The sequence below is a fragment of the Leucopleurus acutus genome (genome assembly GCF_964270905.1).
Source record: "Leucopleurus acutus genome assembly, chromosome: 13".
Taxonomy (NCBI): domain Eukaryota; kingdom Metazoa; phylum Chordata; class Mammalia; order Artiodactyla; family Delphinidae; genus Leucopleurus; species Leucopleurus acutus.
In genome coordinates this window covers 17,465,679-17,484,301 of record NC_139155.1, presented here as the reverse complement: position 1 = coordinate 17,484,301, position 18,623 = coordinate 17,465,679, and the positions used below count along the sequence as shown (strand labels likewise).

The 18,623-nt window shown below is 40.6% G+C and overlaps 1 protein-coding gene across 3 annotated transcripts in view; it reads right to left on the bottom strand.

Annotated features, from left to right (window-relative positions):
• Positions 1 to 2,930: 2,930 nt before the first annotated feature.
• ATP8B1 (ATPase phospholipid transporting 8B1) overlaps positions 2,931 to 18,623 on the bottom strand; it is a 113,518-nt gene continuing 97,825 nt past the window's right edge. For all 3 annotated transcript variants that reach the window (XM_082853604.1, XM_082853606.1, XM_082853605.1), the window contains exons 20-28: positions 17,953 to 18,028; positions 15,755 to 15,887; positions 14,644 to 14,932; positions 10,527 to 10,750; positions 9,268 to 9,351; positions 8,251 to 8,496; positions 7,788 to 7,926; positions 5,947 to 6,077; positions 2,931 to 4,855 (exon numbers count right to left, since the gene is read on the bottom strand). In XM_082853604.1, coding sequence (XP_082709730.1) covers positions 4,631 to 4,855; positions 5,947 to 6,077; positions 7,788 to 7,926; positions 8,251 to 8,496; positions 9,268 to 9,351; positions 10,527 to 10,750; positions 14,644 to 14,932; positions 15,755 to 15,887; positions 17,953 to 18,028 — 1,547 coding nt within the window. In that variant the 3' untranslated portion in view covers positions 2,931 to 4,630. The remainder of the gene's footprint in view (positions 4,856 to 5,946; positions 6,078 to 7,787; positions 7,927 to 8,250; positions 8,497 to 9,267; positions 9,352 to 10,526; positions 10,751 to 14,643; positions 14,933 to 15,754; positions 15,888 to 17,952; positions 18,029 to 18,623) is intronic.

The following is an 18,623-nucleotide window of genomic DNA, read 5'->3' as shown; positions in this document are numbered from 1 at the left end:
TCTTAGGGGGGATTCTTTGTACCTAAAAAGTTGTTTTCCTCTTCATGCTTTTAAGATTCTCTCCTTGTCTTTAACTTTTGACATTTTAATTATAATATGTCTTGGTGTGGGTCTCTTTGAGTTCTTATTTGAAACTATCTGTTCCTCTTGCACCTAGGTGTCTGTTTCCTTCCCCAGGTTAGGGAAGTTTTCAGCTGTTGTTTCTTCAAATGAGTCTTCTCCTCTCTCCTATTTCTGTGACCCCTTTAATGCAAATGTTGGTCCATTTGATGTTGTCCCATAAGTCCTTTAAGCTATCTTCACTTTTTTTCATTTTTCTTTTTGTTTCTCTGATTAGGTGAAGTCCATTGCCCACTTGTCCTTTCTTCTGCTTCGTCTAGTTTACTGTTGAACCCCAGTAGTGTACTTTTCAGTTTGATCATTGTTTCTTCAGCTCTGTGACTTTTTTTTTTAATTGGAGTATAGTTGATTTACTATGTTGTGTTAGTTCTTTCTGTACAGCAAAGTGAATCAGTTATACACATACACATATCCACTCTTTTTTAGATTTCCTTCCCATTTAGGTCACCACAGAGCATTGAGTAAAGTTCCCTGTGCTATACAGTAGGTTCTCATTAGTTATCTGTTTTCTATATAGTAGTGTCTGTATGTCAATCCCAGTCTCCCAGTTCATCCCACCCCCCAACCACCAGCTCTGTGACTTCTATTTGATACTTTCTTATACCTTCTATCTCTTTGTCAAAGAGTTCACTGTGTTCATCCAGTCCCTTCCTGAGCTTGGTAAGCATCTTTATGATCTTTGTTTTGAGCCCTTTATGAGGTAAATTACTTATCTGCATTACATTAATTCTTTTTCCGAGATTTTATCTTATTTCATTTGGAACATACTCCTCTATTTCTTCATTTTCCTTGACTCTCTGTGTTGGTGTCTATGCGGAGGTAAAACAGCCACCTCTCCTTAAGCTTGAGGGGGTGGCCTCATGTAGGAGAACCTTGTCATCCAGCCCTGCCCTAGCTCTTGCTTGTCTCTCATACCTTTGTGATTGTCCAGGCTGCCCATTTTAATTTTAGAGGCTCTCAGTTGTTGAGCATGTGCAAGACCTGTCAGTATCCCATAGAGGAGGGTCTCAGTTAGCAGGCTTATTGGAAGCTAGACTCTCAGGTAGCAGCATATACAAATATATACAGTACTGAAGGACTGCAAGCATAAGCCCTGCTGGCTGCAAAAGCTGGATACCCTAAACGTGTCCCCCTGGGTATCAGTCACAAAAATTGGGGCTCCAGACAACTGTACAAACTCCTTTCTGAGAGATACTGGTGGGCAGATGGAGAGCACAAAAATGGTGTCCTCTGGCTTTTGTCCAAGGAGAGCATCTCAGTAGGTCCCTACATCCAACCAGAAGCCTGCCCCTCAGGCCAAAGCTCCAGGACAAGCAAATATTCCTTTATCACAGAATGACTGGGGTTTGTTTCAGTCTGCTGTCTCACTGTGCCCTGGGGGTGGTAGCAGGCCAAGAACTGTCTCCCCATTTATAACAACGCCATGGGATCCAGGAACACAAGCCCTGCTGGCTCCCAGAGGCAGGTGATTAAGGGGCATCCCCTAGGTGGCAGCCACAAAAACTGAGGCACCAGATGTAAAACCTGGGACCAGACACATGTATGAGCTCCTCCCTGGGAGACAGTAGTGCTCTGATGGCTGTAGGGTGAAAGCGCAAAGAGAGTGCTCACGCTCTGAGGCTGCTGGAGAGCATTACAGTAGACACTTAGATGTGTGCTTCCTTGGAAATCTCAGGCCACAGTTATGAAGATAAGTTAGTGGGCCTCTCATAGTAAGACTCCTCGGACTGTTGCCTCTTGCTGTGCCCTGGAGATGGTAGCCGGTTAAGAACTCTTTTGCTGTTGGTTACAGTCCTGCTGGACCCATGAGCATAAGCCCCACTGGCCGCCAGAGCCAGCCAATCAGGGGTGTCCCCTGAGTTGTAGTCACAAAAACCAGGGTACCAGACATAAAAAAAAGGATACCAGATGCATGTAAAAGCTGCCCTCTTGAGATACTGGTGCTCTACATGGCAGCATAGGGAGGGCATAAAGATGGTGCTGACTGGGGGGAAAAAAGAATGCAGATTAAAATACTAAAAAGATGGTGCCCTGCCGGCAGGAGTGAGACAAAGATGGCATCCACCAGCCTTTGTCCTTGGAGGGTACCCCAGCAGGCGTGTGTGTTAAATCTGACCCCTGTCCCTCGGACCAACACTCTAAGGTAAGCAATAAAGCCTCTTACATAAAGTCTGGGTGCATTTCAGTTGGCTCCTTCTGTGCTGGGCCCTGGTGCAGGTGGGTCTGAGAGTATGAGCCTTTTTTTTATATATATAAATTTATTTATTTATTTTTTGGCTGAGTTGGGTCTTTGTTGCCATGTGCGGGCTCTGTCTAGTTGCGGCGAGCGGAGGCTACTCTTTGTTGCAGTGTGTGGGCTTCTCATTGCGGTGGCTTCTCTTTGTTGTGGAGCACAGGCTCTAGGCGTGCGGGCTGCAGTAGTTGTGGCTCGCAGGCTCTAGAGCGCAGGCTCAGTAGTTGTGGCACACGGGCTTAGTTGCTCTGCGGCATGTGGGATCTTCCCGGACCAGGGCTCGAACCCGTGTCCCCTGCATTGGCAGGCAGATTCTTAGCCACTGTACCACCAGGGAAGTCCCGTGCACCAGAAGTTTTATTACAGCTATAACTTAGAAGCAGATTCTGACAAGACTTTTAGAAGCTGTCTTAAAATTTTCCTAAGCTTCATTCACATCACATGAAGGCAGCACTCACTTCCCAGCCCCTACTTTTGGTCAAGGCTTACCTTTGCTTTTATTCTGGCTCCAAAGAGTTGAGGTCACTTGGAAAAACTGTTCCCTAATATCCTAAGATGCACCCTCCCGGGATACAGTTGGTCTTGCCAACCATAAATCCATACCCTCTACCTCTGTAGTCTGATCCTTTTCTCAGCCACTTTGACCCTAACACTTAGTACCCTGCCAGTAACTTACTTCTTACCACCTATGTTCCTTTAAAAACCAGGCAGGCCTAGATTCTTCCATCATCTGCCCCAGTCTAAAATAAAAAACCCAGCTTAAAAAATATTTTAAAAGATTGTACTTCCAAAGATTTTACTAAAGCATTTATTTTTTAAACAAAAATATACATTAATCTCAGATTTACAGAATATAGAAATAATTTATCCAAAGCAATTTGCATTTTAAAATTGTTAATATTGCACCCAACCATGTAAGTCTTTGACACATTTGCATTGTCGACCTTTCCCACAATTTGCAAAACGGGAGAGAAATCTGAAACTGACAGAATTACACAAAAAAACTTACAATTTTTAAATTTACAAGATAAAGAAAAGTTGTAAACTTCCGGAAATTTACTTCCGTAGACTAAAGAGCTATATTCTTTTCATATCTAGACAGTGAACTATATACATGCTGTGATTTCCTCATAAGGAATTCAAAGGAACAGATATTGTGAACATTCACAACCTAATGGTAAAGAACAGAATTATTGAAGACACTTCTCTGTCTTCACTGAAACATGGAAACTAGTGTGTGAAACACACAGAGTGAGAAAAGCCCCTGGATAAATAACTTTTACCTCTTTGAGGATAGTTTCCATAATTGCCTAAAGTTATGTTCAGTTTTAAAATGATACACTGTTAGTCTTAGAAATATGGCTACCAACAGCCTTTTCTCTCAAGACATAAGACAAGTAGAAAAGAGTGAGGTCTCTGTTCAAATCCCTTATAAAATACTTTACATATAGGCAGGCACAAAAGTTTGCTTTTCAAAAGAAAGCTTTGCAAAATATTCTGCAATTTATCACTGATACCCTCAGTTTTTAAAAGCTTTTTTTTAAAAAGCCCATAAATATTTAAGTATCTTTTTTTAATGACAGTAGAAAATAAATGCACTTGGTACTACAGGAAGTGTCTGAAATAATATATAATAGTAAGAGTAAACGTATGTAATGTGCTCTTTTAACCTGGTAGTAAACTGAAACAGATCAAAACCTTGTACTTACGAAACGTGAAGTAATTTTTGTTGATTGAGCTGAATTAGTAAACCAATATGAGAACATGAAACCAGGCAGCCCCATTATCAACTCTGAAAAAGTCATCAGACCACTTAGCTTCTAGGGGATGAACATTCATGAATCTTTCGTTACTACCATTGTAAATAAAAGATCTTTGTTAGTAGGGCGGACTCCCGGAAAAAAGGAGCGTCTGAGAAATTTGTGCTGAAGATCCCAGACAGGAAAATCTAATTGTAATTTTACAGTACAATACCATTTGAACTGAAATAAGACGTTTTCTAATTCTCTTGTCCTAGATTGAGATGGGGTTAAAAACGTTCACTTTGAATCAAAACAAAACATCAACAGTTGAAGAATACGACTTTTCAAAAGGTCTCCTTGGCTTTGCTATTGCAGTAGTCCAACCCAAGTATTGTAGCTTGTTAAAAAGGTTATTGCCTTCAACATCCTCGTGACAAATTTTTTTTTTTTTCCCAAAAAGTCGAGTCTCTCATAAAAAAAGAAGACATTTTACTTTGTGTGATTGTTTTGCTACAGGTCACCTGAAGCAAACGCCTCAGCTCTCCACGGTTCGCCTGTATTCTGCCGTCCCATCGGCGATGACCGCATCCAGGGGATAGCGCTTCTTGCGGATGCTGCGCCCGGAGGAGATGAGGTCGGCATAGCCACGCTGGTGGGAAAAAGCGTAGGCCGAGCGCCGTGCGGACACGCCCCGGCGGAACACATTCTGCCGCCGCTTCCACTGCTCTTCGGCTTTTAACCGCTTTCGGTGCTTCTGAATCTACGAAAGCAGGAGAGATGGGGTAAGGTTAAAAAGAACTGGCTGCACACCTGCCTCATTTGGGGGCGGGCATAACCATACTCGCTTTAAAGTGGAGGAAATGGAGGGAGGCAGGTTACATGACGTTTCTAAGCTCTCAGAGCTAGAAAATGGGGTGCCAGGATTCCCACTCCTAAACTAGTGCTCTTTCCATTTCATAAAGGTACAGGTTTAGAAAAGACTGTTAGCCTCCTTCTGGGTTGCTACTGCACACCCTTGTCAGTGGAGGAGGGAAAGCTGGAGGATAGTGAAGGCTACCTACCTAGCAGCTGTTCTCTCCTCCTTTCTGATGGAAATGGAGTTTACTCAGGTACCATTCTCCTGCTTACAGCCACATTCCTCCATGTGGACGCCACCCTCAGGGGTAGGACTGATCGACTTGACTTACCCTCTACTAGTCCAGGAATGGGCATGTGATCTAATTCTGGCTAATGAGGCCTGAGAAAAGTGTGCTGGGCCCTTCCATAAAAAGTTCCCAGGCAAAACAAAAAAAAGTTGCCAGGCTCCTAAGGGAAAGCAACAGCATAATCAGTCTTTAATCTTCCCCTGGATATTGACATGTCAGGACGCAATGCCGGGAACTCCTGTAGCCATCTTTCAGCAGAGGGGGGGAGATGGAAAAAAACCCCAGTTCTTTTTTGATAACATTAAGTTGCCCATCAGCTGAGCCTGAAACCTAATTATGATGTGAGTGGAGGTGATACATCATCATTGAACCATTTTGAGCCATATCTCCCTGTTACTTGTAGCTCAAAGGATCCTGCTACAAGACTTTTCATTTTCCTTTAAATGAAGAAAAACCCCAACCTGTATGCAGGGCAAAATATTAACAGTATAATTGCTAAATTGAGAGGATAGATATATGGGGGTTCATTATACTATTTTCCTTTTGATATTTGGTAATTTTTGTAATAAAAAAAAGAGTAGTCCTAAAAAATTTTCAGACCAAACTTCCCAAGAGCTTAGAATTTTGCAGGAAAGCTGCTTTGGAGAAATGCTTTGATTTCTGTGAGAGGCACTCAGAGTTAGGAGAAGACTTTCTTTTTCTATACCTTATCACTTTCTGATGGCCAAATGGTCATTGACAAGAATCGTGTGGCAACAACAGGCAGCAAGCACACAGCAACAGTCAGGATGATGGTCAACCAAATATATGGCTGTCTCAGAGCATTTGAAGCTGTGCCTGGAAGAAGCACAGAGAATGAATCACAATGGTTTTCATCCCAAGGGGGGCATAGCTAATATTCCACAGTCCACAAGTGGATTCTCTGTGGTGAGCTTTTACAACCAGATTGCCCTCCCGAGAACATCCCAGCACTGCTCAAGGAATGAACATTTTAAAACCAGACTAAGCAAAGCAGAATTCGGCACGTATATTCTTTGGAACAAGGCAAATGTACATAAGTGAACATATAAATAGCGAAAAAGGAAAGTACATTTGTTGACATTGCATTAATTAAAAATGGAAAAGTAGGCAATTTATACTTTTGGATTTTTTCAGGAACTTAAAAAAGCACTTCCAATTTATAGTTTTGGTTTGAAACGCCATGTATTAACAATGGGCACTGCCATTTGTGGGATAAGCCTTATGCTGGGTGTTTTAGGTCATGCCACTTAATCATTTCTGAGAGGAGTATTGCCCTCTATCACATGAAGAAACTGAGTTTGTGGAGAGTAAAAAAATTTGCCCAAGGTAACAGAACTAGCTATGGCAACTCCTGAATTAAAACCCATGTCCATCTGACTAGAGCTAGGCTTTTACCACTGAATTAGGCTACTAGTTTTTATGTCAGAGGAAGTAACAATTCAATTCTGTAATACAACCAGGTGACCATATACTACTCAATTTTAAAACTAGAACCAAATTTCTCACAATATTTTCTGTACTTACACTGTGAGTTTATAAAAATAATAGCATAAATGTGTATGGGTTTAAAACACATTCCCTATGGGAATATTCTAAGTAAGTGGGTACTAAAATTTTAAAACACAGAGTCAGTAAGCAAGAACACAGTCATAAAAAAAATGAGCTCAATCCCAATAAGAAAACCAATAAGAAAAGGGTTACCACAGCAACTTTTATAACCCAACAACTGATCATTAAAACAAAGAAAAACCTAATCTTTTACAGGGAAATGAGTTTATGGGGAATTTTTTTCCACTGTGAATCCAAACTACTCTATCCATAATAAGATGTTCATAAATTCTAATTCACGCTATTTATAATATTTTGATATTTATCATTTCATTCTAGCATTTGTCAATTTGTCATATATTTTATATAGCTGTAAACTGTTTTGTTTTCCATAAGTTTACTTATTGCTCTGTATATGTATTTCCAATGATGCAGTCCACTTTTAAGTTCTAGAATTCCATCATCTGGGATTCAGTTTGTTTAGCTAATTTGATATTCTTAGGTCTTAGGGAGGGTTATTTCCAATTTTTAAAAGACAATTAGAAATGTTGTAGTGATACAGTCTTTGTACAGATTATCTTTCCAAAATTTGGTGTGTTTCATCTTAGGGTATTTTCCCCATGTGGAAATACTGGATCAAAATGTACACAAAAATTCATTACATATTTCTAGGTAGTGCTTTAGAAAGATTAAACTATAGTGCTACCAGCAATACATGTATTCCCAGTTTCCCAATAACCTACTAATACTAGGTTTTATGGAAGAAAAAAAGCACAATTATAGCTTAGTTATTTTAATTTGCTTTCCTCCCATCACGTTACCACCCTTCCAACCCACCACCCCCAATTCTAGTCAGGACATTAATTTTCACTAGCAGTAATTTACAGTTTATGTTTTTACTTACCCTGAAGTTATGTCAGAATCTAAATTAATGACATTTTTCTATTTATTTATTTTTGGAATTTAGAAAACACCAACCTGTAAATTGAAATGCAGATGGAAAGAGAACATGTATTCCGGCACTATGAAGGTCAAACATGATGCCAAAATAAATTGCAATGCTTCCAAAAATTGAAAAAGCATTCACAAAAGTCCAATAAGAAGTATCCAAGCCAATCTGTTGGGAAACCAGAGAAAAACAGAGCACTCATTTTGGGGAGTTAGCAAGAAATAAAGGATCTAAGGATTCTGAAAATAGAATTCAGCAATTTAAGCATGGTATGGCTTGAATACTGAACAATCAGAAGCTATCTTTGGCTCAGGCAAGAAATAGGAAATATGTTTGGTATAAGGGATGAGAATAGCATCCATTCATATTTGCAAAGCAGCAGAGCCTCAGTTGGAGGAAGAATGGGAGCCAGGCGGATGTGCACGCTGGTCTACATACAGAAATGCATACAGTACCAACAGGTACTGAAAACAGTTGACTAAAGCCACATACCTGGAAATTGACTGTTATTACAAGAGCAGAGGCAATTGTGACAGCAAAAGATTGGTAGTCTGAGGGCGCCTCTCCATCCTGTCCCACAGTTTGCAGATAAGCTCCAAGAGGTATGAAGAAGAGGACCAAAGATGTTAAAACCCCGTGCAACAAGCTTACGAAGAATCTCCTGTAGTTGAATAGTAGGTCTCTTTGTCCCACCATGTATAACCCGGGGAAGCGGAGGCTCAGTTTGTCGCTCACATCCTTAAGGGGAAAACACAATTACAGTTGAGTGCTGTCCATCAGGATCAAAGAACTCAAGAGATACGTCACAACCTCCATCTCGAAAGGAGTTGCAACTTGTTAAGTTCTAGGAAGGCAAAAACTAAAAAAGATGATAAATCCTGAATAATTTCATTGTGCAGAGAGCAACCTCGTTACTGTAGTCCACCATCATTTGATATTTAATTCTGAGACTAGGTAAAGTATTACTATTTTGCTACTAAGCTAAGAAAGCAGATCAGTAATGTTCAAAGAAGTGTAGGAAGCCGATTTTTACTTTCTGAGAATACATTTTTTCTAATACTTTGGGAAAGCGTTTTCACATACACATCGATGAGTTAATTCCAAATTATTCTTTTTATTTTTGAAAGCAGTTTCTGTAAAAGTTGCTACTAGATAGAATGCGGACTAATTTGGAAATTAAACCTGTAAGTTTGGGGAGGTATTAAAATAATTTACTTTAAAGATGTGTAAGTTGTTATTGTAGAGACATACTGTTAGGTATCTAACAAGAAAATCTTAGTGTCCGAAATGAGGGTAATAAACTCTTTTGTCAATGAATTCAACCCAGGCACAGAAATCCTCTTTTCTTACTATAAAACAAGCATAGCAGTTGCTCTGATTGCCTGACAGCAGAAATATAATAGGGTTTACTCAGAAAGAAGTGAAAACCAAAAGAATGCATTGGAATATTTGCTTTGAAACAGTCACTCAGTCTGTCCAGAAGCGACCCTGTCAGCGCCAGGCTCCTACCTGGTCGAGCAGCCCCATGAGGAGGACGGGCAGGCTGGTGTAGATCACATTGTAGAGGGTGATGAACCAGTCTTCGTACGCGGTCTGTGAGGAGATGACAGAGTCTGTTTCACCGACGAAGAAATGTTGCCCACCTAGTTAATACGTGCGCATCTGCCCTCAGAGCAGGGGTGTCCCCAGGGAAAGTAAACACCCCTCCCCCCGCCAGCTATGCCAGTAGCAGGCACGAGTTTGTTTTGATGGAATGGACAGAATCAAAGGGCTTTCCACAGGCAATTATCTTCCCCGTAAAATAAGTGGGGAAATAGACTCTGAAAAGTTTTTGGAAAAGGAGTCTGGTCTATTTGAAGAATGCTGGAAAACAAATCAGTGTTCACCGTCTTTTAATATCCCTTTTATTAATGAATTAGATTACATACAACTGGTTCAAAAGCACGTAAGTACCGTTCAAATATACTTTTCTCTTGCCAGTCCAGCATTTCCATTTAAACATTTTATAAACCAGAATTTGAATATAAGAAAGATGCTTCTGAAAAGGATAAGCAAGGCTGTGCACACCCCAGTCCTCAGTGGGGGATAGAGGAAATGGGCTTACTCAGCACCAACAGTGATACACCATCCTGCACAGAAACAGGAAGAAGGCCCCAACCTTGCTCAAAACCCCTCCAGTTTCTACACCTGGCCTCCTCTCATGCCAGTTGTCTGTAGCATAGCATCAAAGAAGTTTGGACAACCACAGGCACTGACTTAGGTTTTTTGCTAATGGTGTGTTTCTGCCATATCAACAATTTAACATTGTAGATATGCCCCCACTCCCATTTCAGCAAAATGTTAAAACTTAAAAACCAACAGTGGAGACGTGATGTTAGATCTATGATCATCCCCAATTTATATAATCCCTTCAGCCCCAATGTAATTTTATACTTAAATTTGAACAATTTTTTCAAAGTTGAACAATTTGTTATCACTATTCTTAATGGCAAGGTGACTTGGGAAAAAAAAAAATCTATGGTGAAGGCAAAGACACATAAACAAAAGTCAACAGACCAGGAACAAATCCTGCCTTTTTAAAGGCAAAATAAAATAGGTTTAAAGCACCAGAAACATTTTAGAAGATTCATAAACTTAATCTGTACCTCAGCTGTTAAGAGAGAGCACCAAAACTGCAAATATGGAGGGGGAAGAAAATTTCAGACGTAGTTTTATTCATGTAAGAGAAGAGCTCTACTCATTTAATAATAATGATGATGGTATATTACCTGTGCAGAGTACCCGTTGAAGAAGGAGTACCAGAAATGAACCAAAGTAAATGAAAAGTTTTTATAAAAGAAGTATCGTAGGAACTTGCACATCCTTATGTAAGACCACCTGCCGTGCACCAACAGCAGTCTCTGCAAGTATCTGAACTGTGCAAAGGAATAGTCACTTGACATGACAGCTTGCATGCCTTCTTGTCCACTTATTCCAACACCAATGTGGGCAGCTGTGGGGGTGGGGAGAAGATAACTGAATCATAAGCTTATTTTAAGGCAAAACATTGAGATGATAAAAATGTTTCCGTAGCAATACAAAAAAACCCTCAAATTTATGAAACAATAAATGTGAAAACTGTTGCTCACCATCCCCCACCCCCAGCTTCTGAACTCAGAAGTACGAGTTGCTAAACATAGCACGTGGTTGGGCTTCCATAAATATTTGTGAAAGGATCTCAAGTGGGTAATGAATTCCATTTGGATTATCTGCCCAGCTCATAAGCCATCCTTCTCACCCAAAGGGTGAGCCCCAGGCATCCATGTGTACCGTGTGTCCCTGCCTCCCTGGCCACAGCTGAGTCAGCCATGGGCAGATACATAATCTATGGTAGATACTACGAATTGGCTCTCCTTCATTCTAGAACTTTTGTTCTAATTGGAGAGGTGGGAAAGCAAATAAAAACCCTACATTGCTTCGACTCCCTTGCAGTTAGGTTCTCTTTGTGAATTAAGTTCCACTTGTTTGGACCTGCTTGTGACTTGGAAGCAGAAGCAAATTGGAGCCCAGCATCCCTTCCCTTTTTGGCATTTCTGCAGCAGAATTCATATCCATTCTCCAGCTGCCCAGATGTTGATAAACAACTGCAAGGGCTTCTCAATTGGAAAGCTCTTCAGAGGAGCCTCAAAGCTAGAACCTCCTCTGGTGAGTGACCCAGACGTGCAGACACAGCCTAGAACCTACTTCTTCAGTTCATCCAGAATTTTCATGAGCACCTGGTCCCCTCTATTAATCACTTCCTGCTTAAAGTACCCAAAGGAATCTGTTTCCCTCAGTCTCTCGGTATTTTGGAGTTAGGATTTGGGTGTGTTTGTGTTTGGAATTTTAACGTAAATTTTTGAGTTGTGGGATGGATATACTTCTGAGGGGCAGAGAAATAAAGTAGTCTAGAGAAAGGATGAGAGAGAAGGGCAGACACTGGGTTCCTGGTGCAGCTTCAGGTCCTGGTTCTAGCATATTCCTGAGGCCTGGCTTCTTGAGCAGCATGAGACATATTTGTAACTTTTAAAATAGGTTTCTTTTTGTTTTAAGCTAACTTGAATTGTTCTCCAATACTTGCAACCAAAAGTGTTTAAACTTAGATACTGTTAAACTTTCAAAGGCTTATGCATGGCCCACTGAGACCCCAAGACACACAGTTGTTTTGAGGAGGGGAGGTTTCCAGAATGGATAAAAATGAAAGTCCCAATTTTATCCATCCTCCCAACAGTCATTAAACCACATGTTCCACTTAGAGAATTATGGGTTTTATCTAGGTCTTAAGAGTCATGGAAGTGAGATCATTTTTAGAACATGTGTTGCAGAATACAACCTATTACTACTCAGACCCTGAGAAGTGCCTGCCAGCTCAGCAGAGTCTCCAACTAAAAGAAGCTCCACAACTCCTGCCCCACTTGCAGAATACAAGGTCTGGCATTAACACAGTGACTTGTCCAAAACCTAAGTTTTTAATAACACTTTGCAATTCTATAAAATAGAATTAACTGCATCTCAATCAATACTTACAACCTCTTTATACACATAAATAGTTCTTAATGACCAGTTGTGGTTGCCAAACTGTTCTTTCCTACCAAACCATGGCCTTCTTTTCTGAACAAATAACAGGGAAATGTTGAGATTCTGGCAGAGACAAGGAAGAGGAGCCACCGCCCCAGCCCTGACATCCAGTCCAGCCTCTGCCGAGCAGACCAAGGGACCGTATGTGAAGTGTACACTGCCACACTTAAAGCGGCAACTGAACAGATGTACTTTATCTGGCCACACTGCTTTTTGTTTGTATTTTCCTAAAACCTAAACATAGGCACCTAGACTTCCCTGAAGTTGCCGATGTGGTTTCAAATGCCTGCCCGGTAGGCCACTTCATAATTCCCTGACAAGCTGGTCGCTTCCTTTTGCCTCTCTAATGCTGCCTGTTCATTCTCAGGATTTAGGCTAAGGAAAATAACACCCACCAGCCATCTTCAGGCCCAAGCAGGAGAGAGGGCAGTATCCGAGGGTCCTTGGATCCTTGCTAGGGGCAAACCGTGGTGGACTGCAGTTCCCTCCACTTCTCCTAGACTACACCACTAACCATGAAACATGTTAGCAAATGGTCAGATTTTTTGGACACTTAAATTTCACTGTACTTCTTTATAAACAACAAACAGTTTCTTTCAGTTCATTGTTCTTGATGTAGGTAAAAGAGATGACAGTTTTCAGAGTTCAAAAAGGCACTTAATACTTGGGTTAAGCTACTGACTTCCAAGGAGACCTGAGTTTCTTTGATTTTCATCCCAAGTGGATGTCTCCTACATTATATATAAAAGTGTGTATCACATAACAGAGCTTAATAAAATTCTGAAAACAAGAAAAAACAGTCTCTAGGAGGTTATCTATGCCAACTTTGTGTGATCCCTTTTGCTATTAGTTGGTGAACTCAGAGGAACAAGAGTTTTCAAGTCTCAGTCACATAATCGGGAAATCTGAAACGGAGTCCCCCTTCAGCATCTAGAAGTCTTCATTACAACTGAAGAAAAATAATGTTTGAGTCACTTGCCCTTTTGGCACAGTCATTTATGTTAAAAGGTACATAATGGAAAATAAACTAGAGCTGGCTACAGAGGAAAGAAATAGATCTAACTCAGAGCAAGAAATGCCATTCGCATGGCAGGATGAATATGTGCAAAACACGGTGGAAAGAAATTAAACTGGTCGTGGCCACAGACATACACATGAAGAAGCGAGAAAACGTACATTATATAGCTGACTCCTTTTGAGGAAGATAAAGTTGGAATATTCTTAGTATATATCAAGGAGGAGAAGGAAGAGACTCTAAGGAAAGAAAGAGAAGAGTTACGAAACAGGCTGAAGTAAAAGTCTAGTTATACATATGATGCATTTAAGCTACCCGGCACCACAGGACGTGTGTATACATGCCATGGATAGTTCATCTTAAGAAAAATACTACAAAGCTAGAGGTGACATCAGAGATAATTTTCTTGTTCTCAAATGAGAAAACAGGCCTGAGCATGAGCCCAGGGTGACACAGCATGCTGGCATCAGGATGAGGACAAGTATTCAGGTCTCATTAGTTTGGGCATTTTCATTACAAGATACTCCTGTATAAGTAATACAGGGAGAAAAAGGACCAGGATTCAGACATATTGATGAGGGTTTGGTTCCGTATGCTTTTAATACCAGCAAAATTGTATTTCTGCAGTGACAGAACTCAATCTGTCAATTTGTGGGTACCTAGGGTCCTCCAACCAGCAGAATGACCTTGGGAGGTCAGGAGAATTTTGAGGCGATGTCAGAGCTGTGCTTCAATGTTACACTGAGCTCACACTAGGTCACCTAAGGGTGAAGTTCAACAGATTTACCAAAGGCAAGAAGAAAGCCCCAGAAAACAATGCTTAGGTGTGGGAAAATAATATTCCCAAAACAAATAACAAAGAGAGTTCAATAATTTATGCCAAGCTCAGCAGGAATTTTTGCAAAACATTAAATAGCAGGGTTCTTAATAAGCCCTGAAGAAATATGGGAGGAGAAGCAGCAGGAGAAAACACAAAACCAAATCCAAACATATGTAAAAGAAGGAAACAAATAAGGATAAGTTCACCCACACAGAGCTCATCTTCGACTTGGCACTCTTTGTATAGAATAATCATGCCTGCGCTCTCCTACTGAGTGGACTGTAAGCTTCCTGAGGGCAGGGTCACAGGTGTAGTTACCACAGTTAAGTGCCTTTATTAAAGGTCTGCTTCATGAAAGCCCAAGCAATGAAATCAGAAAAAAACTACCCCCAAAAATGTTCCTGCCATTTCCTCTCTACCGATTCAGGTGGCACTGGCCACGTGCGAGACTCACTTTTGATCATGTTGACATCATTGGCCCCGTCTCCAATGGCGAGCGTGATGGCTTTCTTGTACCTCTTCACCAGGTCCACTACCATGGCCTTCTGCTTGGGGGTGACCCGGCAGCAGATGACCGCACTGCACTCACAGGCCAGGTCGACAAAGTTCTGCTGCTGCTGCTCTTTTTTAGCCTCCAGCCTCCTCTTACTTTGTGTCCTCATTCGTCTTTCTTCTTCTGTCCTGGGGAACTTCAGTTTCAAAATCTTACTTCTCTTGGTCTTTTTCTCGAGAAGAATTTCATTCTGTGAAAATCAGAAAGGGAAAGGATTCTAATCATTTGGGGTTTAATAACAAGAGTACCATTCCGGGCTTCCCTGGTGGCGCAGTGGTTAAGAATCCACCTGCCAATGCAGAGGACACGGGTTTGAGCCCTGGTCCGGGAAGGTCCCACATGCCCACGGAGCAACTAAGCCTGTGCGCCACAACTACTGAGCCTGCGCTCTAGAGCCCGTGAGCCACAACTACTAAGCCTGCGGGCCATGACTACTGAAGAGTGCGCACCTAGAGCCCATGCTCTGCGACAAGAGAAGCCACGGCAATAAGAAGCCTGCACACGGCAACGAAGAGTAGCCCCTGCTTGCCGCAGCTAGAGAAAGCCCACACACGGCAACGAAGAGTAGCCCCTGCTTGCCGCAGCTAGAGAAAGCCCACACGCAGCGACAAAGACCCAACGCAGCCCAAGATAAATAAATAAATTTATTTTTTAAAAAAGTACCATTCCCAAGACTTTAGTCATCTGAAGGATAATTCTTGGGTTATATCATTGATGATATTGTTCCGATTATAAAATATTTACTATAAAAATATAGAAAAATTTAAAATATACAAAGAAGAAAATTTAAATTAATGATCAACTAGTTAGTTGATAAACTAGTAATAACCACTGCCACCAGTTTGTATCATATAATATTATATGTATCATATAAACTCTCAGACTTGGGAAATTGCACTTTATTTATAGGCTAAGAGATTTTTAGGTTGGTAATTAATATGACAAACCATCGAAAATTGGTCCAGAATGACCTGCTTCAGTTTGAGCCAAAGGGAGAGACACTAATACTTACCAACCAAGAACCAGTGATTATTAAGGCACGGTTTCCACCAGATGGAAAAAAAGGTTCGTGTACTTGGGGTACAAATTTTGCATAGACTCCACTTCTGTTCCTCTGGTTTCCCATCCTTGTATGAAGAAGAGCACTGGGGGAAAATTTAAGTGTTTAAAGTACAAGACCATGAACAGGCCCTTGACTGTGAGACAATTTTGACATATACTCTTTTAAAAATTGTGGTAAAAAACACAACATAAAATCTATCATCTTAACTGTTTCTGAGTATACAGTTCAGTAGTATTAAGTATATTCATATCACCAATCTCCAGAACTTTTTCATCTTTTAAAATGAAACTCTATACCTATTAAATAACAACTCCCCACTTCTCCCCTCCCCCCAGCTCCTGGTAATCACCACTCTGCTTCATATAATGGAATCGTATGTGTCTTTTTGTGATTGGCTTATTTCACTTAATACTGTCTTATTTCACTGTTCTCAAGGTTTATTCATGTAGCATATGTCAGAATTTTATTCCTTTTTAAGGGTGAATAATATTCCATTGTATGGATATACCACATTTTTGTTTATCCATTCATCTGTCAGTGGACACTTAGGTTGCTTCCACTTCTTGGCTATTGTGAATAATGCCGCTATGGACATGGGTGGACAAATATCTATTCAAGTCCCTGCTTTTAATTCTTTTGGATATATATCCAGAAGTGGGATTGCTGGATCATATGGTAATTCTATTTTTAATTTTTTTGAGGTACCACCATACTGTTTTCCATAGTGGCTGCACCATTTTATATTCCCACCAACAGTGCACAGGGTTCAAATTTTTCCACATACTTGCCCAGGCTTGTTACTTTCTGTGTTTTTTAAATAGTAGCCATCCGTGTGAGGTGAAATTGTGGTTTTAATTTGTATTTCTCTAATGCTAAGTGATGTTGAGCATTATTTCATATGTTTATTGACCATTTGTATGTCCTCTTTGGAGAAATGTCTATTCAAGTCCTTTGGCCATTTTTTAATTAAGTGGCATATAATCTTACTAAGTCTTGATTCCTCCACCACGGAGGCACCATGTTCACGGTACTTCATTATTTGCCAAAGGCAGCTAAAGGAAGATACAGTTGAAAATGTGTTCACAAGCAACAGAAGGAGGGCAATCTTGATCTGAATTATAATACACAGGGGTGAACCGTAGTGTATTACTAACAGTGACCACTGTTGGGCAGAAAAAAACTTACTTCCACACAAAGTTATGTCTGCTTTTGAGATGTTCTCAGTGCTTTATATCAACAAATTATTGAGAAGACCACATACGACTCACTCATGGGATAGAAAAATGAGTCGTGGAATTTTGGAGTAAAAGGGACTGTAGATATCCAATTTCTTCATGTTACAAATAAGGAAATCAAGCCCGAGAGAGAGAACGTGATTTGCCTGCAGCGAGTTGATGGGAAAACTGCAGTGAGGACTCAGGACTCCGAAATCTCCGCCAGAGTTTTCCTCGTTACACACATAGAGCCTTTATTCTTCACCTTTAAGAACAGGTTTCTCAACCTTGGCACTACTGACGTCTTGGGCCACTTAATTCCGTGTTGCGTGTGGCTGTCTATTGTACTGTAGGGTGTTCAGCAGCATCCCTGGCCTCTACCCCCTGGAAGCCAGGAGCACCCCCCTCCTTCCCCACCGTGACAGTCAAAGATGTCTCCAGACATTGCCAAATGTTCCCCAGAAGGCAAAGTCCCCACCTCCCCTACCCCAGTTGAAAACCACTGCACTAGAAGATGAGGTATTTATTATTCACTTTCCACATTAATTCTCATTTTCAAGTTGAAAATAAGGAGTGATCAAGACAAGTCACTAAAGGCTGGAAGAGAAAAAATATGTATATAATTCATACTAAATAGTGGTGTCTCAAGCCCACTTCCTTTTTCAGCAGACAAGCACTGAGTGCTTCCAAGGAATACAGAAAAACGGCCCCTGAAAAGGCAAACAAGGCCCCAGGTTTTCCTACAACATAAGGTCGAAACATGGTGAATTGGAGCTGCCTGTTGTTTCCTTGCTTCATTTAAACTTGAGGAAACTGTGCCAACTGACACATTCTAGCTCCCATTTCTCTGTATCTGCTGTGTCTACTGGGTCTAGTCTTGCTTTTATAAAAATGAGACGTGACATATTCTCATACTGCAGGCCCTTTACTCACCTGATATCTTCCCCATAGCAGATAGTGGTATCTTCAGTAAGAAGTTCACAGGCAAATCCTATATTTTCAGCAGTTTCTACAACAGAAAAAAGTTAAGTCAAATGTCATTCCTACTGATGAATTTAATAATGGACTTCAGTAATGATATTTTTTCAATTAGTGAACCAGATTCAATCAGACATGTTGTTTTTCTGTAGCAATGTCTAGAAATCACGTAAAAAAATCCCTTTCTCTGTAATAAAGTAAATGTAATAAGTCAAAGTCCGGTTGAGATGTTTTCAATAATAAAATGTGCTATATATCAAATACATAAACCGGTTATTTAATAAATCAATGTTGATTGAAATACTGAACACACTTAGTTCATGTGGTTTAATCATTCTGTTATGGGGGAGAAGGATAACAATTTCCATAGGCCCTCACATGGGGTTCCTACTGGAGATTTTTTCCCCCTCTTCCACCACCATTATTTGTTTAAGGTCAGGACTTAATCCCTTAGCTTATCAAAGTGTGTAACCCATCAACTATGTCAATCAGAGTAAGAGAAGTGATCTAGTTTCCCATGGGAGGCTTCTGAAGTAAAGAATCAATACAAACAACTTGTTGAGCTCTAAATTTAAAAATGAAAATCTTCCCTTGGGTATATAATTTTCATTATAATTTTCAAGCAG